Consider the following 21,922-nt stretch of genomic DNA (forward strand, 5'->3'; position numbering starts at 1 on the left):
AAGGGAATACTATAACTCCTCAAGAAGGTAGTGAGAGCTCATATCCATGCTTTGCAGACCTGGAAGAAAAAAAACTAGATGGAATAATAATTGTTAATTAAGTGGGCATTTAATTATGCTCAAGTAACCTTTGAAATAATAGAATTATGCAAAGTACAGATCACAACTTCTCTCTTGATCAGAGTTAGTTAAAGGCTAGATTTGGAGGACAATGCTGAAATCAGTCTTTTATTCCATAAGTGTAGGATGCATTATTTTTATCTTTTTAAAAAATTTTAATTTTTTAAATTTATTTTTTATTTTTATTTATTTTGAGACAAAGTCTCACGCTGTCACCCAGGATGGAATACAGTGGCACAGTTACGGCTTACTGCAGCTTCGACCTGCTGGGCTCAAGCGATTTTCCCACCTCAGCCTCTCAAGTAGCTGGGACTACAGGTGCATGCCACCACACCCTGCTAATTTTTGTATATTTTGTAGATATGGGGTCTTGCTGTGTTGCCCAGGCTGGTCTCGAATTCCTAGGCTCAAGCAATCTGCTTGCCTCTGCCTCCCAAAGTGCTGGAACTACAGGTTTGAGTCACCACGCCAGACCCATTATTTTTTATCTTAATCACCTTCATCAAAACTCCTTTTGTATTTCTACCCAGTTACACAGCTCAATGGTACCTTCTTCTAGTTTATGCTCATCGACTTCTTTTTTCAGAGGTCTCACCCTGTAGTAAGGTGCAAGGTAAAGAAAAGCCATACAGAAACAAACATACATATCTGACTATATATGGCAGTAACTAAATGGTTTGGAAGGGAACTAATCAGGGTGTGTGGATGTGGACATTTGTTTCTTAATATGGCAATTGGTCCTGCCCTCTCAGGCATTTCATCAATGCGTTTTTATGACAAATTGTAAAAACTTTCAAGATTACCTGTCATTGAGTTGCACCCTATCAGATTCACGTCCTGTCTTCATCCTTAGTATACTCTCTAACTCTGTATAGATTAGTGATTCACAAACTTTTTGAAATTGCAACAGTTTGCCATTGTTTAATTTTTGTCATGCCACTTCCTCCTGCTAAAAGTATTTCATGATAATAGGAGTCAAATATTTTTCAGGAGTCACTTATATACTTTTTAAAGTGAATAAAAATTGGGAGCTGAGAATTTTGTGACACTCATTTATCACTAGAGATATCCCAGGGTATTGCAAAATCTAGACAGGGAATCATTGACCTAGAAAAACAATTGAAAGGAACAAGCAATCCAATAGAGTTTATAAATACTACATAATCACACAGTTGTTAGTATAGTATAGTGATTTGCTGTTTACACCCTGGAGTCAGACAGACCTGGGATTGAATCTCTTCTTTAAAAAAATTAGATGTAATTCATATGCCATAATATTCACTACTTTAAAGTATACAATTCAGTGGTTTTTGGCATCTTCACAAAGTTGTGCAACCATCATCACTACCTAATTTTAGAACCTTTTCATCATCCCAAAAAGTAACTCAATATTTGTTAGCCATCACTCCTCATCCCCCATCCTCCCCTGCCCAGGTCCTGGCAACCATTAATCTACTTTCTGTTCCTATGGGTTTGCCTATTCTGGATATTTCATAAAAAAGGAATCATACACATTTGTGTGTGGCTTCTTTTACTTACTGTTTTCAAAGATCATCCATGTTGAAGTATGTATCAGAACTTCATTCCTTTTTATAGCCAAGTAATATTCCACTGTGTCTATCCTTTCATCAGCTGAGGGACGTTTGGGCTTTTCCTTTTTGGCTGCTATGAAGACTGCTGCTATGAACATTTGTGTACAAGTTTTTGAGTGAACACGTTTCCATTATTTTGGGTATATACCTAGGAGTGGAATTATATGGTAACTCTACATTTAGCCTTTTGAGGAACTGTCAAACTGTTTCCCAAAAGCAGCTGCACCATTTTTTATTTCTACCTGCAATGTATGAGGGTTCTAACTTCTCCAAATCCTGGCTGACGTGCTGTTTTCCAGTTTTTGTTTGTTTTGTTTTATTATATTATAGCCTTCTTAGTGTGAAGTAGTATCTCAATGTAGTTTTGATTTGCATTTTCCTACTGGCTAATTATGTTGAGTACCTTTTCATGTGATTATTGGCCATTTGTATATCTCCTTTGGAAAAAATCTATTGAAATCCTTTGCCCACTATTAAATTGAGTTACTTATCTTTTTTATTGTTGAGTTGTAAGAGTACATTTCTAGAGACTAGACCTATATCAGATATGTTAATATGATTTGCAAATATTTTCACCTAGTCTGTGGGTTGTCTTTTTACTTCATTGATGGTGCTTTTTGCAGCACTCAAATTTTAAATTTTGATAAAGTACCATTTATGTATATTTTCTTTGGTTGCTTATGCTTTTGGTGTCATCTGAGAAACTGTTGCCTGCCTAACCTAAGTTCACAAAGATTTATGCCTATCTTTCCTTCCAAGAGTTTTATAGTTTCAGCTCTTACATTTAGATCATTGATCTGTTGTGAGTTAATTTTTATAAATGATATGAAGTAGAACTCCAACTTCATCCTCTTGCATGTGGATATCCAGTTGTCCAAGCACCATTTGTTGAAAAGAGTATTCTTTCTCCATCGAATGGTCTTGGAACCCTTGTTGAAAATCAGTTGACCATAGATATATATAGGTTTATTTCTAAAGTTTTATCCTAAATTTGACTCTTAGTTTTGCCACTTATAAACAAGTGTGACCTTGGACAAGTTACTTTTTTTTTTTTTTTTTTTTTTTGAGACGGAGCCTCACTCTGTCGCCAGGCTGGAGTGCAATGACAGGATCTCAGCTCAAGCAACCTCCGCCTCCCGGGTTCAAGCTATTCCCCTGCCTCAGCCTCCCGAGTATCTGGGACTACAGGCATGTGCCACTATGCCTGCTAATTTTTTGTATTTTAGTAGAGACAGGGTTTCACCATGTTGGCCAGGATGGTCTCGATCTCCTGACCTTGTGATCCGCCTGCCTCGGCCTCTCAAAGTGCTGGGATTATAGGCGTGAGCCACCACACCCAGCCTACTTTTTTTTTTTTTTTTTTAATAATGATAATACCTACCTTTTAGAGAGTTGTTGTGAAAAGTAAATGAGACAATGCACATAAAGGGTACTGTTCAGGTGCTTAGATAACCAGAAAGGTAGGGAAAATGGGGGATAATTGAAAGGAGTCTAAAATATTAGGAGTACCCAGAACAAGAAAGCCTCATAAATGAGAGATGATTGAACACGTCTGAAGAAGTTGATAAAAGTATTCAGTTCCCGAAAATTGGCTAAAACAGTTAATATATGATAATTAAAAATCAAACAGATTCGAAACAGTATAGAAAAGCTAAAATAAGCAAGAGGCAGTGACTATCTTATAATATTCTTTACGGAGCTGAAATAAGTTAAGGTAGGTTATTTTAGAGTACTAATGATTGGCTTTTTTTCTTTCAAAGACTCTTGAGAATCTTTTGAAAGCTATGGGCAACCCTTTCCCCAGGAAAAATGCATATATGACATACAAACCACAGTCTGCAAACAGTTCTAGGAAGTTCAGAAGTCCCCGGTTAATAAATCCTATTGACCTTACCCAAAGCAATCCTGACCCATAGCATGCTTTCCCAAGCTTAATTTCATAATGAGGTTCAAGTATCACACTGATTTGGAAACAAATTTTAGATTTCCAAGCAAAATTTAAGAGCTTTTCCTCTGTACAGGACAATTTATATGGCACCCTCTTAAGCCTTAGGAAAGCTGTGGTACTCTAATTGTTTTTATATAGTTTTCAACATACATAGACATGGCTTTCAGCAATACATCTGACCAACCCAGGTAGCTTCCAACACAGACATTGAAGAATGCAGGCATACAGTTCTAGAAGAGATAGTAATAGAAGTGCAGTGTGAGGTGGAGATGGGCCTAGAAGACAGAGATATGATTCTGGAAGGGACTCAGAATGAAATAGGCAGATTCAGAGAAAGTAAGAGAGACAGAGAGAGATAAAAATAGAAGTAGAAACATGCTGTTTAAAAAAAAAAACAAAACTCTATAAACTATGTTAAATATACCAAAGTAAAGATTTCCAGAATTAAAAAAAAAAAAACAACTGTCTTGTAAATGGTCCAGATAAACCTCAGCGAAGGAGGTGAGATGATTGAAATAAAGGTGTAGGGAAAAGAGCACAGGCATTGGTATTATACTGACCTGTGCTCTGGGTATGTATGTTTTTGGTTGATTTATTTAATGACTCTAAGCCCCAGTTTCCTAACTGTAAGGTGGATACAGTAATAGTAACTTCCTCACAAGTTTCCTGAAAGAATTAGTGAAATAATGTGTAAAGTGCTTAACATAGTACTCAGAATACAGGAGATGCTCAATGAATGCTAGACCCCTTCTTACTCATACTTTAAGTGATACTTCATTAACAATTATTGAATACAGTTTGTGTGAAGCACAAACTTGTGCTGTGAATGAAAATATAAAATAGTTGATACCCTCAAGGATAAACAAGAGTTAGCTGGAAATACAGCTATGTAAGTGAAATAAAACAGAATGTTCTGGAAGCCACCAGTGGTTGAGGTGATAAAAACATGTAGATGAGATATCTCTTAGATTTCTAGGCTTGGATGGTGATATTCACCAGACAGGGAACATCAGAAGAGGAGCAGGTGTTTTTTGTTTGTTTCGTTTTGTGGAGGTGAGGAGGAGCACAACAAGTCCATTTATAGACATGTTGAGTTTGAGAATCTGAGTAATATATCAAATGGAGCTCTCTAAGGCAATATTCCTGCTGTCAGTGGAAGTTGGAATCTTCATCTCTCAAAAGTCTGTTCCAATTCTAAGATTCAATGACGTATGTACATTTTAATTGTTTACTTTTTCATCTGTATAGGTGAACGTTGATAGATGTTATAAGCTACAAAATACTGGCCAACAACTTTCAAGCACCTGTAAATTCTAAAAGAAAAATACCATGTCTCACTTAAAAAAAGTGGCTGTACAAACATCTGAATCTACTAAACCAACTGAGAGAGTGACTGATTTACAAAAAGATTCTTCACTTTTATAACCTCATTTCATATAGATATTCATTAAATAGGTAGTTAAGTCCAGTGCATTTAAAAGGTTTGATTTAGAAACAGCTTTTAGGTGTACATCTATTGTACTTAGGCATAAAGTATGATTGTACTCAGTATTTATGTATCCTGTGACAATATCTGAACAAATATCAATGGCAGAGCAAAATTTTCAAGCTCTGATGAGAGTCTCCAATGATGACAAGATAATGAACAAAAGCTACTCAAAAGCAAACAATGCTTTTCTTGGGCTTGGCGCTGTGGCTCACTCCTGTAATCCCAGCACTTTGGGAGGCTGTGGTGGGCGGATCGCTTGAGCCCAGTAGTTCAAGATCAGCCTGGGCAACATGGCAAAACCACGTCTCTACAAAAAATATAAATAAAAATTAGCTGGGCTTGGTGGCATATGCTTGGAGTTCCAGGAGGCGGAGCCCGGGAGGCTGAAGCAGGAGGATCGCTTGAGCCCAGGAGGTGGACGTTGCAGTTAGCCAAGATTGTACCACTGCACTCCACCCTGAATGACAGAGGGACATCTTGTCTAAAAAAAAAAAAAAAAAAAAAAAAGCAAGAAAGATGCCCTTTTTCTTTCCTATACATAGGATTAACATTTTCAGTCAGTAAGATATGTTTTATATTTTTCCTTAGTTAAAGACAACTTAGAATATTTATGTGTGTGTATTTTAATTAATGGAAGACTCAAGGCAATTAAGAATTAGGTACCTGTGTGTTCAGCACAGAAATGCCTGTGGAAAAATAGATAGATTTACCAAGAGGTTGGTTTCTTGTCAGTTGGGTGGCTTTTTTTTTTTTTTTTTTTTTTTTTTTGGCAGTCTCGCTTTGTCACCCAGGCTAGAGTGCAGTGGCATGATCTCGGCTTACTGCAACCTCCGCCTCCCGGGTTCAAGTGATTCTTCTGATTCAGCCTCCCGAGTAGCTGGGACCACAGGCAAGTGCCACCATGCCCAGCTAATTTTTGCATTTTTAGTAGAGACGGGGTTTCACCATATTGGCCAGGAAGGTCTGGACCTTCTGACCTCATGATCCACCCACCTTGGCCTCCCAAAGTGCTGGGATTACAGGCGTGAGCCACTGTGCCCGGCCGGGTGACCTCTTTTACTCACTGATGCTCAGTAAATTGAAGTTTACCAGATCTTAAAATTTCTGGCACTTTGCTAATTTCTATCTAGATATTGATTTGCATCCTGTTATGTTTTAGAAAGTATGAAAAGACACATGGGAGGTGAGCTTCATAGCAGGCTTGTGCTAGTTCAGCAGGTGTTTAGTAATAAAACCAAACAAGCCACAAGGCAATATGACTTTATTATGATCAGCAACTATTGCTGAGTAAGTTGAAAAGTTTGAAATCATTCCCCATTCAGCTTGATGAACTGAAGGGGTTTCTGAAGGTGAGGGAAGAAGATGAAAGTGAAAACTATCATCTTTTGTCTCAAGTAACTCAGTTTACTAGGAATAGAATGGAACGGAAATTTCCATGTGTGATAATAATAAGTAATTCAAGTTCACATTCTGAGGAAAAACTTACTATCCTGCACCAAGGGCTACATTTTTCTAAAGCTCTCTCTTTTTTATGCAGGCTTTCAGAATGGAATCATTTCAGAAAGTAGCGAGTTACTTTAAAATATGGCATTGTTTTCCTTACACTGGATGTCACATAGAAGCAGCCCTACAGTTTACCTTGAAGTGAAATAGAGAACAATATTGGAGAATAGAGACTGGGCATTTTGCAGGGTCTCAGCCTCATCTTAGTCTAGGAAAAGAGATGTCAGTGGAGAATATGTGAGAGAACGATCCATGCAAATATTGTGAGCTGGAATGGTAATGTTAATCAGTCTATCAGGATTCAGAGGTGGCCATTTGGTTTTATCTATTTGTGCATGAAAATAAACATAGGCATTTGTCTAAAACAAGGTTTGATGGGGCAGAAAGTCTTCCTGATTAGTTCCCAAATTGCTTTTCTATTGCTTAAGCATCCCTGGGAATCCAGCACGTAAACGCGCCCATTGGTTAGTGTATAATTATGTTATATCCATTTTCCTTTGGAAATGCCTAATGACTCTTGCTTTGTATTCCTTGCAGGTGAAAGCACAGCCTCCGTGGTTCTTAATGCCTCAGGAGGATTATTTTCACTAAAGATGGAAACACTGGAGTCTGAATTGACCTGTCCAATCTGTCTAGAGTTGTTTGAAGACCCCCTTCTGCTCCCTTGTGCTCACAGCCTTTGCTTCAGCTGTGCCCATCGCATTTTGGTCTCAAGCTGCAGCTCTGGTGAATCCATTGAACCCATTACTGCTTTCCAGTGTCCTACCTGCAGGTATGTTATCTCGCTGAACCACCGCGGCCTGGATGGCCTCAAGAGGAATGTGACTCTGCAGAACATTATTGATCGTTTCCAGAAGGCTTCAGTCAGTGGGCCCAATTCCCCTAGTGAGAGCCGCCGGGAAAGGACTTACAGGCCCAGCACTGCCATGTCTAGCGAGCGAATTGCTTGCCAATTCTGTGAGCAGGACCCGCCAAGGGATGCAGTAAAAACATGCATCACCTGTGAGGTCTCCTACTGTGACCGTTGCCTGCGGGCCACGCACCCCAACAAGAAACCTTTCACCAGCCACCGCCTGGTGGAACCAGTGCCGGACACACATCTTCGAGGGATCACCTGCCTGGACCATGAGAATGAGAAAGTGAACATGTACTGTGTATCTGATGACCAACTGATCTGTGCCTTATGCAAACTGGTGGGTCGTCACCGAGACCATCAGGTCGCATCCCTGAGTGATCGATTTGAGAAACTCAAGGTAAGAGATCTGGGGAACATCCCCTACACAACTTTGTCGCATAAATGCAGTTAGCAAGTTCTCTAATAAAGTGGGTGACTTTTCCTATATGACAAGTGAGTTAACTTTAAGTTGTTCTCATGAGGAATAACCTGCTCTCCTGCAAGCTCTTCCTGGAGCCTATCTCATCTGTTGCATAAACATGCTCGCATTCACACACTTCTGGCTAACTTTTGGGGAGTCAGCTCATGGCCTGCAACACCAGTAGTTCATCCGGGGAAACAGCACCCTCTCTCTTCTGTCAGTGACATATTGCTTATTATATATCTTTGCTATGATCTTTCCACCTCTTCTTTTAAGTATGTGAGTACTTGTGTACGTGTACTATAATTAGCATATGTGTCGATTTGCATATGTAGGTATATGGCAATGGGAAGGCAGGGTGTGTCTCTGTGTAGGTGTGGGTGGAGGTGGCTGAGTGTATCTAGGTAGGTGAGAGATTTTTGTGGAGGACATTATTGTATGTTTGTGTTTGTGTACTCAATACACTAAAGAAACAAAAGTTTGGCATTGGCCATTACAAATTGCCATTAAGCCTTTAACATAGGGCTAATTCTAAGCCTGCCTTTAAAAACAAAACAAAACAAAACAAAACAAAGAACTGAAGAAACTTCAGTATTCCACGAAATTGGGAGAGATAATTAAATATCTGAACTAACAATTTAAACTGAAGGCAATAAATATTTAATCCAGTATCAAATTTTGTGACAGTGCTCACTATTATGGGCTACAAACTGAAGCACTTGTTTATAGTTCCTGCCTTACAAGTTCCTAGTCATTTATGTGTATTCAATGGACAGAGTTTTCTAAAGTTGTTGTGTCATATAATATTTATGTACAATTCTAAGTGCCCATTTTAAAAAGTCCTCCTACCTTACACTGATGATCCAGCGAATTGTTTTATTCCCATTGCTTGTCTGCTGTGTTGTATAATTTCTCTAAAGAAGGGAGCTACTTAGCAGATATTCTAGAAAAATAAAATGTTTAAACGGATAGTAAAATTACCACTCCAAATAGAACCTGAGTACATAAGCCAAGCTAGAAGAAAGACCCAGATAGGATAAAAGGAGGGCAAGAAGGGAATGGAGATTTTCCTCCTGCCATGCAGTGGATGATTCATTGTAACTTCTGTAAAAAGTATAATGTTGGTGAGAGTAGCAGTACTCAGAATAGGATATATTTGTCCTGTAATTTGTTGCAAATAATATTGAGATGTAGTCACAATGACTATGGTTTGTGCCTCTTTTGGTTATTATTTATACCTGATATGTATAAATGTGTACAAAATTCAATTTTTTTATTTCACTCAAGTTGATACTCTCATTCATATCAAGGCTGCAGAGGGGAATAATCTTGTTGACTTCAGTTCTTAGACTCATAAGATGTTTGTTAGGCCTTTGACTTGGTCTAGTCGAAGCACTATACTTTAAAGTTGTATAAACAGACCTTGATAGATTAAGTGACTTGGTCATAATCAAAGAAATGATTAGTAATGGGAAAGCTAGAACTGGAACTCAGCCTCTAGATTGAGTTAACTATCCTTTGTACTGTAGCCGGCTGCCACTTTGTTTTGGATCTAAGTTTTCCCCATGAAATGTGATTTGAAACTTAACTTTATGCTCCCACAACTGTACATTTCATGGTCATAGATAAATGATTAATGACATCAAGGAAGGGACAGATTGTATAAACTTACAGCTGTATAATGGCAAAAGATAGGAGCGGGGTTATAGGAAGAGTGGGGGATGTGAAGAGGACAGAACAATCTCTGCCAAATATTTGCAGGTGTTGGGACTATAATAAGTCATTGGCCTTGAGAAATATTCCAAACAGAAAAATCTGTGTCCATATGCACTGTTGAGATAACAAAAAGACTTGCTAGTGTAAGCTTGTATTACAGAAAACTAGCTATTTGAAAACATCCGAAAACATGATGATTGATTAGATATTTGGCATCATGAAGCTATAGCCCTCATCTCCAGGGATGGATGGAACATGGACATATTTTACCAAAATATATTTTAGTCTGTGACTAATCAGTAATTTTTGGAGAAAGAAAGCCAGATTTTGAATAGTTCCCCTTTAATATTTTAGGAAATTTGCAGAAAATTCTGATTATAAATTAAGTGGAAACTATTTTTGCTCATTTTTGGATGGAGAGTGGAAACATATGAATCATTCCCAACCGTGTGGTTCGTTATGTTGTCTGAAACATCTTGGACTTTGGGGAGGGTGAGAGAGGTACGGCTTGTGTGTGTGTGTTGCGGGGGTGGAGGGGTCACTTTGGTTTGGTGCCAAGTGTAAAAGAATATTAATTCTCCATGTTAAGCGGAGAGGAAGTCTGACTTTTAGTGTCACATATACTCACTTCTCTGGGTTAATTTTAAATTGGAAAATCATTTAGGATTACCCCCTTAGTCTGCTTGATTCTTCTCCAAGTAGAAAGGGAGAAAGTTGGCTGGCAGGAGCTATGGGAGAGCCTGCCTGAGTATATTCCCCTGGCCCTGACCCTGAGAGAAGCACAGGAGTCCTGTAGGAGATATATACTATACCCTATCATTCTTCCCCATACTATCATTCTTCCCCTGTATCTAGGAGGTTGGCTTTCTAGCCAGTATCTGATACAGTGTTTATTTTTACTTTTTGGTTCTGGAACTTCACTGTTGACATTTGTAACTACTTTTTATATACGAACCTCCCTGATTAGGATTAGTGGCTTCTAATATTTATTTGTTCAATAAAGAATAAACAAACCATTATGTTATAGATGAAAAGTCAGAATAACCAGAAACTAGCCTGTCTTTTTAACATGTTCTCAAAGTGGATTAGAGGGCTTGGGGTACTTAGTTTAGTTTCATGATCTTATTTAGTTGTCCAGTCTACCAATAGGGTTGAGATGCAGGACACGTCTTTCAGCAGGCTACCAGTAGTTCAATTAATTATTCAATTTTAAATAATATTTTTATTCACGACAGTTATTAGAGCAGTAAGTCCTATCAGAGTAATTATTTTCTCCATCACCTCTCACTTTTCACTTACTAGTCCCAATATATATCTTAGTTCATGATATATGGGGCATTTCTATAAAACGGCTTCACATTTTAGAATTTTCATTATCACATGAGTTTCCATCCTTATAAAAGATTGTTGCTATCGTTTTAATAAATTTTGGCTTCATAAAAGAGGCCAAATTTCGGTGACTGTTTATTGCTGATAGACTTCAACTCAATGTAAGTCCCATACAACTTTTTTCTTGTGCTGCCCATGTATTTTCCCCTCTACTCCTCTAAAACATGCTACCTTCATCTACGCCGGTGAGCCTCCTAACTGTCTGCAAAATATACCATTCTCTTTTCTGATTCTTAACTGTCACTAGTGTTCTTCTCTTGGCCTGTTTACAAATCCTACGTATTCTTTAGTGCATTATTCAAACCCCATAAGACCACTCCAAAACATCACAGCTACGCCATAATCTCCTTCAGGTCAGAAATAATGTCTTTTATTTCTTTGTATTCTCCTTAGTTTCTAGTACACATAGTATTTGCTCAAGAAATCCAAATGAATTCAGTTTTCATAATGGATTTGCAGGAAATATACCGGTGCCTATAGCTTGCTTTGGATCTCATCTTAGAAGATATAAATCTGTCTTGCCATTGCATATACCCTGAAAGTCTGAAAAAAGATCTCCTGTGAACTACTGACAATGTTCAAAACCAGAGTGCTAGCAAAAGTATAGCATGTCCTTAATTTTAAGTGCTTATTCATTTTGATCACTGGATTTTCCAACTGCCTACCCCTATGGTGACATCTGTATAAATCAGATGTGATTATTATAATTCTCTTTGAGAGTGATGTCTTCACATTTCCATGCCCACAGCCTGCCAAAAATATAACTGATGAAAACCAGGGGGAATAGAGGAATTTCCTGAAAGGAATAAACAAGCACATTTTCTTTTTCTCACTACATTTCCACAAATTCATTACTACAAATAATTCTTAAATGCAGTTACATTTACATATCAGGGATCTTGTTATAAAATATTACCCAGCACTGGAGTAAGCCTTTTGTCATGGGAAAGTAACACACACACACACTCTCTCTCTCTCTCTCTCTCTCTCGAAGCGAGACTGGGACAGAGAAAGCTAATGATTGCCAGACAACGAGAAGGGAGATATGAGACTTGGAGGATGTTCAAAGGAACGCCACAATGAGAGTTAAAAGGTTGGAAAATATAGTGTTCTAGAATCTTATCACAGTTGATTACTTGTCCTTCTTCCTACTCAGTCACTCTGTCATCTACCCACCCATTCTCACTCAGTCACCACCTTCTCCCAGTCATTTATCTACTCACCCACTTGACACCCACTACTGTCTGCCAAGACAGATACCCTCTCAACTAATGTACTAATGGGCATATGACTATTTCTCAACCAGTGTAAGTATAAACATAAGGGAAAGAAAGTGAAATATATTTATGAGAGACTAGGTTGAGAGTATATTTGCGTACACATGTATGCATCACTGTATATGAGTGTGTATATTCCTCCATAAATATGTGGCTGAGAATGACTCTGTGTCTGTGTATGAAAGTATATCTATAAAATGTGTATCATTGTATGTGAAGATGTGAGAGTGGGTAAATCTTCTGATAATTTGGGTAGGAGGGGGCCATGAGTGTAAGGTAAGCTTTCTGTTGTCACCCTAGGGAGTGTTAGAACCTCAGCAGAACCCATCCTGAGGCTAAGGATCAGTCTAATAAATGAGCCAGATCAAACATATGCATGATAAGAAAAATCTTCAATGGAGGCCAGGGTGGGTTACCATAGGTGAGGGAAAAGAAAAATGTTGTTTCTCACTCTCAGTCAGGTACTAAATCACAGTAGCTAAATATAATAAGAACAAAACATTTGAGACCATATTTATGCTCTCTAAGGTCTGGTGGTGATGGTGGTGAACATGTGTGTGTGGGGTTGGGGACAGTATCTGACAGGTTTCTCAGCTAAACCAGCCTTCAACTCATGCTCATAAAATCGTTCTTGCTTGTAGATCTGCCTTCTCTGTGGTCTCTTAACTGTTCCAGACTTGCTCCCCATCACATACAGTATGTATAAATCTGTACATGTTTCGTGTGTGTATGAGGGTAAAATACATTTTATTTCATCTTTACCCAAACTGTGCACTAAGACTCATTTGAACCCCTGTTCTTTTCTCTGCAAGACTTATATTGATTTTTCTGTCTCTGAACTCATTTATTATTAACAGGACCCTGTTTTGGAAGATGTTTTCCATTGTTTCTTTGGTTTGAGAGCAAGTTTAGCAAGTAGATACTCCTATTATCTGTACCCTTATCTTTCTGTTTTTCTGTTATTTCTTTTGGCTCAAGTTTTCTCTTCACCAATATTTGAAAGGAGCTAACAATCGTTTTGTTTGAGAACAATTTACAAAATGTTGACACAGAGATTGTTCTTGGGTGGATAGAAATCCTGTCTGTTATTGTTGGGCAAAGAAACATATTACAGAAATATAATATAGGTGAGGAAAGATCAAGGAAACAAGAATTACTGAACCCAAAGAAGTGAGGCTTAAAGGGAAAAATGTGATAATGGCCTTCAAGTTCATGAAAGGTTGATATAATGAGGTAGTGCCTTATTCTTTGTCTCACATGAAGCTAGAACTGACAATAACTTAAACCATAGCATCAGGGATTTAGGCTAGGAATTCATTCATTCATTTAGCAAACAATTAATGAACATTCACTTTGTTTACTAAACACAGTTGTTGACCACTGTGGTAGGAGCCGGGACACAGGAAATAAGGCACAATCCCAGTCCTAAAGGGACTTTGAGCTTAGTAGGGGAGATAGACAAGTGGGAAATTCCAATTCAGTATGGTAAGTGCCATGACAGAGGTTTGCACAGGATGCTCTGAAGCACAGTGGAGGGGTCAGGGAAAGGCTATCATTGAGCTCAAAAACAGGGAATCATGAGTGAATTTATTGGAGAAGAAGGACCAAACTGGAGAGAGTCCATGCGGAAAGAATTGACAAAACTTGGTGAATGACTGTGATGATTATACACCGTGAAGAGAATGAATTTAAAAGGACTTTTGAGGTGGAGATGTCTTGAAGGATGGTGGTATTGAGGAGGACAAAAATGAAATTAGGAAGGGGTGGCAGTTTTTTGGGGATGCGTTGACCTTAGATTTGAGTCTGATGTGATTGTGGGTCATTTAACAATCATTCATTCATCAAACATTTCTTGAACATCTATTAGGTGGCAGGCACCAGGATAGGTATTAGGGTTACAGTGATTAAGAAAGCACAGCCTCAACCCTGATGGAGCTCTCAGGTTAGTGTGGGGAGGCAGATAATTAACGACACAGTTATGAGATGGTGTGGTAAGTGCAATGACAGTGGAAGAACAGGGGCTGTTACAGAGTATAGGAGGAATAGCAAGATAGAATTTGGGTGGGTTTTTGAATGCCCTGTTAGGGAACAGGAGTTGAGGCAGGGAAGGGGAGTGCTCTAGTCAGGAGAAAAGAATTTGTTGAAACATCTGGAGGACAGAGAGCATGGGGGTCTCTCAGAACTGAAAGGGCAAGTGTCCAGAAGGGGTTAAAATTTAGGCTTTCCCAGTGGCTGAAAGATTGGGTCTGGAGAAATAGACTTGGGAGTCCTCAGCGTGGTGGTAGAGCCATGCAGTAGTGAGCTGAGCAAAGGCCAAGGATTGAGTCTTGCAGAACACTCATGGTCTAGAAATTAGGCATGAAGGAATAGAAGTTGAAAGAGAAAGAGGGGGATGTGTATGAGAGGCAGGAAGTGAAGAGGAATAGTGCAAGTGGAATACAACCCTGAGTCCTCCAGGAAAGTAGAGTTGGCTTTGGCTCACTAGTCTGAGGGCTATCAAAATAAACACTAGATTTAAGTTTTTAGTACAGGTTTACTTTTAGAATGTCCAAATAATAATGTATCCATTTGAGCTACAGATATAATCATGCTATGCACCTGAAGATGGGGGAAAGAAAAGAATATGGGAAGGTTTGGGCAGCATTTCTGATAAGGAGAGTGGGGGAGGTGTGGGTCTCAGCTGGATGATCGCAGAGCCTTTTGAAAAGATGGCAAGTCTTTCACCTGGCTTGAGGGTCAGGTTATTCTGTAACAAACCTCAAGTAGAGTAGACCTATGTGATATACATCCAGTATATCACCTTAATCTCATTCTGAGACGTAGCCTGTGTCTATACAACAGCAAATAAATGTTTGGGGAAAGAATAAATTCTGGCATAAGGGTGTGGGTTTCAGTTTGTGAACCAGATGGCGTGTTCTGTTGTTGAGAGGCCATATGTAATTGATACATAAAGTGACAGACTGAAGCAAAAGCAAAGTAAGTATTTTAAGACAAGCAGTTAAAAAAAGAAAGCAGACTGTGACCCTAAAAGCATGTGAAGATTCTGGCTTCTGGCTTTTGGAAGAGCTGAAAATGTCGGTGCATAGACAGGATGTCAAAAAAGAGCATGTCAAAGAATAGTAATGGGGCCACTGGCTCAGATTATTTTTAAAGATGAAGTTGTCTTCTGTCAATCAGGAAGACTCAGGTTTGGGGTGAATTGGCCTTTCTGCCCTATTTCACTTCTCCCCTTCCTATGCTCACCCCAAGGTTCAATTCCCGCATAAAAGCAGTCAGGATCTTGTCTAGGTTTAGATAATATTCCCCTTGTACCTTTTAGACAGCAAGAGAGAATACAGACATTCTATGACAGTGCCATGTTTCAATGGAAATAATATGTTTCAATAGAACTAATACAGATTACACCCCCTTTTAGGCTTCAGTACTTATTGTGTCAGGTTGATGTGTGTAGGAGTGCTCATATATGTGCGAATACATACGCCTTCATGGAGTATGACAAATGGAGATCATGGTCCAGTTTGTGCCATAATGGGGTAATCTACCTCGCTTTAATAAAGAGGTGGTGTCTTGATGTATGGCTAGTTTTCTTGAGGGAGCCAATGAGAAAGTTACCTGAAATAATCTGTGTCTAGAGAAGTGAAAAAAAAAAAAACAGCAATTATTTGAGAGGGTTGAAGAAGCCATTTCTGTTAATGGGATGCTGTCTGGAAGAAGAATAGCCTGTGCCCAGCTTTCTCAGATGGCAAAACATTTTCCTCTTTGGGAAGGGAATAAGAGAACACAAAGAGGCCTAATCTATACAACACAAATGAAGTAAAACTTGGGTAAAAATGGAATCAGTGTAGACTGCCAATTTAGCTAACTGAGGCCTTTTAAAATCTGTTATGCAAATCAGCCAAATCTTTCCCTTACTTTGTGCTGTTTAGACACATGTACAATTTTGTGTGAGCTAGCATGATGTAGTCATCTGGAGGTGAAGAAGGTCTCACAGTTTCATAAACTAAAATGACTTCTGTAACACCCATAAAAGGGAAGCACACAAAGACCCAGAGGTAACCTCTTGCAGCAGGAAATGGGAGCTTCATCCTGCCCCCTGCCTGCCAACCTCCTGTCCTGTTTCCTACCAGCAGATATCTCCATTCCAATCTCCCCTGCCACTTTGGCTCTCTTGCTGTCACGGTTCAACTGTCCTGAGAAAGTTGCACTAACTGGGCTTGAACATAAGGAACCTGGCCCAGCCATTAACTACATTGCACAGGAGCAGAGCAAAACACACCAATATTTCAAAACTGAACAACAACGAAGAGACATGTTTACTTTTATATAAAGAGATTTTAGACACACACATCCACACACACACACACACCACACACACACACCCTCTTTGTTTACTCAGCCAGAGTACAGACAAGATAATTACTTGGCCAAATCAATCAAATTATTCAAACCTAGAGTGGCCCAGAATTTTTTGTTCTAAATGATTTGTCAGTGCTAGGCATGATAAGGAAAGAGTGACTTCCTTAGATTGCATAATCGCTTCAATTCTCTGTTTCCCTTTGCATATGTTCATTATTGAGAATAAATTCCAATTTGAGAGGAGGCTTTAATTCCTTGTAAATGAATAGGAAATGAGTAAGTAAATGTTCGGTGTTTTCCTCAAATTATGTCTCATATTGTAAGAAAACAGTGGCAAAAAGCCATCAACAGATGGTGTTTTCATTAGCCAAAGATTTATTTTTCAAAGCATTTTCATATTAATGAAGTAAGGTTGAAATTAGAGTCATCTTGTCAGTTCTAGCTCCGTGTTGTTAACATGTGCTGGCATTCTGCAAATTGCTAGGGGGGCAAAGCAAACTAACCATTTGCCATAATTTTGTGATGGTAACTCAAGGCACATAGTCTAACCAGACCTCAAATTATGTGTTCAGCCCTAATTTTTGTTTTCAGTGGCTTTATAGAAGCCGCGAGTCTCAGTTCTGGGCCACAAAAGAGGAACACATAGCAGAGATTTTGCTATGTCCTGCTCTGTACTGTGAATTATTTATGAGATATCAGTTTTGTGACCAGTGTTGCAACAGGTTGAGGTACTTGTTAAAAACATTATCCTCATGGAATCCCATGTTTGAATGGAAATGCATTACGGTTGGAAACACAAATTTCTAATATTGTATTTGCTTGGCGTTCATCAATCTACATTATATTTGCCTAATATATCAATATATTCATTTGTGATACATGGAATTTCCATTGATAGGAATTTGGGCCACTGCTAGAGAAAATTATCAACTGGGTTCACTACCAATTCCCACTGCCTAACTCAAGCTAGACCCTTTCATCCCACTACAGAGTTATTATATTCACCTTACGGCCAAATTTTTGAAGAGGAGTCTAGACTTGCAGCCTCTACTTTGTCACTACACCATACTCTAACCTCAGGATTTCACAAATTCTTCTAAAACCCTACTGAAACACCTTTTCAAAAGGTCATCTGTGACCTCTAATTACCAAATCCAGCTGCCTTTTATCAATCCTCATATTTCTTGAATTCTCCGCATATTTGACAGTGACAAATCCTTTCTTGAAACACATTTCTTTCAATTATCCTCAGTTTGGCCCAGACTTGCATTACCCTACGGCCTTGAATACTGCAGCCTTCTTCTAACCGGTGTCCTTCCCCTACCCCCTGCCCTGGGCTTTCCTATTTCAGTCTGCCCCACATACTGCTGCTAGGTTAATCTCCTAAATGCAACCCTGATTATGCCATTACCTTGCTCAACAGCTTTTGGTAAGTCCTCAGTGCAAACAACAACAACCACAACAACAAACAAACAAACAAAGAAACTACAAACTCCTTATCTAGGCACTTAAGACCTTTATAACAGGACTTTGATCTCCATTTGCAGCTGCGTCCCCCACTACTCTGTTTCTACCCTCCATTCTAGCCAAATGAAACTACTATTCCCTGAATATGCCATATATTTTGTTTCTTTATACTTTTTATTTATTTATTTATTATTTTTTTGAGACAGAGTTTCGCTCTTTTTGCCCAGGCTGGAGTGCAATAGTGCGATCTCGGCTCACTGCAACCTCTGCCTCTGGGGTTCAAGTGATTCTCCTGCCTCAGCCCCTTGAGTAGCTGGGATTACATGTGTCTACCACCACACCTGGCAAATTTTTGTATTTTTAGTAGAGACGAGGTTTCACCATGTTGGCCAGGCTGGTCTTGAACTCCTGACCTCAGGTGATCCACCCACCTCGGTCTCCCAAAGTGCTGGGATTACAGGTATGAGCCACCCACTGCTCATGGCCTTATTTCTTTGTACTTTTCTCATTACATTCCTTGTGCCTGGAACATCCTGCCCCCATGCATCTCTGTCTATTAAAATTCTGTTTATCCTTCAAGACCCATCTTAATTTTACTTCCTCTTTATCTGTGAAGTCACTGTACCTTGAGCAGAGTAGGTGTTCAATACATTTTTGTATTAAATTTCTGAACTGCCACTTCTTTTATTCCTCTGACATCAATTTAGCTTAGAGATCATGTCCAAATCAATGATTGCTTCCTGTATTCTTCTTCCTTCCCCTTTTCTTTGCCAAGAAGACCGCAGATTGAGATGGTAGTGGGATTAAAGGAGGTCAGGGGAGACATTGTGCCCCAACACAAGAAAAATAGAATAAATGGTGAAAAATCACTTCCATGGGAATAAAGCCAAGGAAGCCAAGAGAGACCTGGCAGGAAGGGAAGCAAGGGTTCAGCTGGTCCTCATAATCCAGTTTGAGAAAATGTGAAATCACACTACCCAGCCTGCAAACACATGTATCTATGTGAATATATCCATCTATTCATGGGAACAGTGCCAAATATATTAAGGAGCTACAGGTACTTAGCAGACAGGAAAGGGGTCAAGTACACAAATCCCTTCTTTTCCTTCAAGTTCCCTCTCTCTCCCACATCCCCCCATCCACTTTTTCAAAAGCATGAACTTTGAACTACAAAACATAGGAACAATGGAGATAGCAGTGTAGCACTTAACATGAATGAGGGAAGGAATGCTAGCAGAATGAGGGCCAGTAAGTTGGGGTATTACATTTGGAACAGACTTTATGGGGTATTGGGATAGTGGGTGAGAGAGAAGTAGATATTGGGGTGAGTCTTAGAGGAAAAGCAGCTACCAGGGCTGAAAGACTTGGGAGTGGGGAGAAATAAAAAAGCCCATGATTAATCTAGAGTGAAATGATACTCTTTTTCACATAAGGAATGGGAAACAGTAGCTTGCTCAACTGAAAACATGCTAGAATTCTGGCTACTGTTGTGACAACATTATATTCAACAGATCTGCAAAGTACCCCTAATATGTACCTGAAAGAATCTATGTACCAGTAAACGATGATAAGCAATGGATATCTTCTCTTTTTAAAATATTTATTTATTGAGATAGGGTCTCACTCTGTCACCCAGGCTGGAGTGCAGTGGTGTGATCCTGGCTCACTGCAACCTCTGCCTTCTAGGGTCAAGTGATCCTCCCACCTCAGCCTCCTGAGTCACTGGAACTATAGGTGCATGCCACCACGCCCAACTAAATTTTGCATTTTTTGTTGAGATGTGGTTTTGTTGTGCTGCCCAAGCTGGTCTTGAACTCCTGGGCTCAAGCGATCTGCCCACCTCAGCCTCCCAAAGTGCTGGGATTACAGGCGTGAACCACTGTGCCTGGCTGATGTCCTCTCTTGATACAGTCAGGCTTTGCATTTTGAAGCCCTGCCTCTCTTGTGAGGGAAGCCCCGGTGCCAAAGAAGGAAAGCTGTGAGATACAATGCTAGATTTTGATGAATTCCACACTCAAAATACTCTTTTTTTCCTGAAGGACCCTACTGATAAATATAAAATATTATAATCAAAAACAAAAAAAATCATGCAATACTGCAGCAAAACTGTGACTGAGGGCTGGATACAAGGGTTCCAGTCCTAGTTTTGCACATGCTAGTAATATGACTGTGCAAAATACTTTAACTCCACTTTGAAGCTTGGTACTCCCATTTGTAAAATACTAGCATCTTCTACTTTGTGGGATTGTTATGGTTTTTAAATAGTATATATGAAATTGCCTGGCATAGTGTCTGGCAATCGTTCAATAATTACAGACGGTCCCTGAATTACCATAGTTCAACTTACGATTTTTCAATTTGACAGTGGTGTGAAAGTGATATGCGTTCAGTATGCTTCTTGACTTATGTTGGGGTTACATCTGGATAAGTCCATCATAAGTTGAAAATTTCTTGTTGAAAATGCCCTCTCTAGAACATAACTGCATCATAAGTTGAGGAACATGTGTAATAGTTTTCTTAGTCTACTCATCTGGAAAAGAGATAATAATATCTGTTCTTCATATGTTGTGGGATTACTATGAGAGCGAAATGAGATATTGCCTATGAAATATTTTGAAAAGTTAAAGATATAATCTAAAACATAAGGTTTCTTTAATGTCAATAAATTCCCACATCCACAAAGTCATGAATGTCATATTTTCCCCAATAATGAGCAAATGTACAGCATTATTAATTTGTACCTAGATTAGTGCTTGGCTCATGGCAGATGCTAAATGAATCTTTGAAACATTTGTCTACTGACTAACCGATTTTCACATGACATTGGTTCTCAAGCTCATGGTTCTTTTTTCCCCTCTTCTCTGTTCCCCTCTGGATTCATACTCTCTGCGATGACAGCAAACTCTGGAGATGAACCTCACCAACCTGGTTAAGCGCAACAGTGAACTAGAAAATCAAATGGCCAAACTAATACAGATCTGCCAGCAGGTTGAGGTATGTAACAGAAACATTTGTGATTTTTCAGAGGACCTGAAATGGGTGACCCTTTGGGAGGACTTCAGTTTTGTCAGAGTGTAGCCCAGTCATTTGGAATGAAGGACTGAATGGCAGTTCTAGAAAGTCTCATTTCTTTAGGATGCTTGTTCCAAAAACAGTGTCAGAAACCTACGGTTTAAAAAGAATAGATGGTGGTGATGGATGGTGGGGGGATAATAGTTCAAGGGGCAACCTATTTTCCTTTCCAAACAGCAGGCAGTATGAAAATCAGACGTGAAGTGTGCTTCATCCATCATCAAACTGAACATTATCACTCCTTAAAGAGATTACTGGGGTGTCATAGGGAAGTTGGAAATCCTGGGTCCTTGGGGTATGGTGAGGTTAATTCAGCACAATATTGTTTCTGTAACAATATTATCAGGACTGCTTCTCCTCTTTCTAGCCTCTCCCCCTCTTCATCCCCTGCCCATGGTCCTATCTATACCATGCACCCCACCTGGTCCTCACTCATTACCTTTCCACTTATTCTTGTCATCAACAAATCATATCTATCTTAAAGTTGTAAATTGTAAAGTGCTGTAAAGTGTGAGATTTTCATCAATTGTCATCTACATCAAATCTTAGAGCAGAGCTTAGAAGAAGAGCTGACCTCTTCTTAAATGGACATAATAAAATAAAGATGTTATTTCTCTTTCTCAAGAGCATTAAACTTATACCATTTGGTTTTGTGTTGATTTTGTTGAAGAGCTGAT

At 39.1% G+C, this 21,922-nt stretch overlaps 1 protein-coding gene across 4 annotated transcripts in view; it reads left to right on the plus strand.

Annotated features, from left to right (window-relative positions):
- The window catches only part of MID2 (midline 2), a 104,449-nt gene that overhangs the window by 7,827 nt on the left and 74,700 nt on the right, over positions 1-21,922 (plus strand). For all 4 annotated transcript variants that reach the window (XM_054472242.2, XM_054472239.2, XM_054472238.2 and 1 more), the window contains exons 2-3: positions 7,190-7,905; positions 21,072-21,167. In XM_054472242.2, the coding sequence (XP_054328217.1) occupies positions 7,246-7,905; positions 21,072-21,167 (756 nt within the window). In that variant the 5' untranslated portion in view covers positions 7,190-7,245. The remainder of the gene's footprint in view (positions 1-7,189; positions 7,906-21,071; positions 21,168-21,922) is intronic.

The sequence above is a fragment of the Pongo pygmaeus genome, chromosome X, assembly GCF_028885625.2.
Source record: "Pongo pygmaeus isolate AG05252 chromosome X, NHGRI_mPonPyg2-v2.0_pri, whole genome shotgun sequence".
Taxonomy (NCBI): Eukaryota; Metazoa; Chordata; class Mammalia; order Primates; family Hominidae; genus Pongo; species Pongo pygmaeus.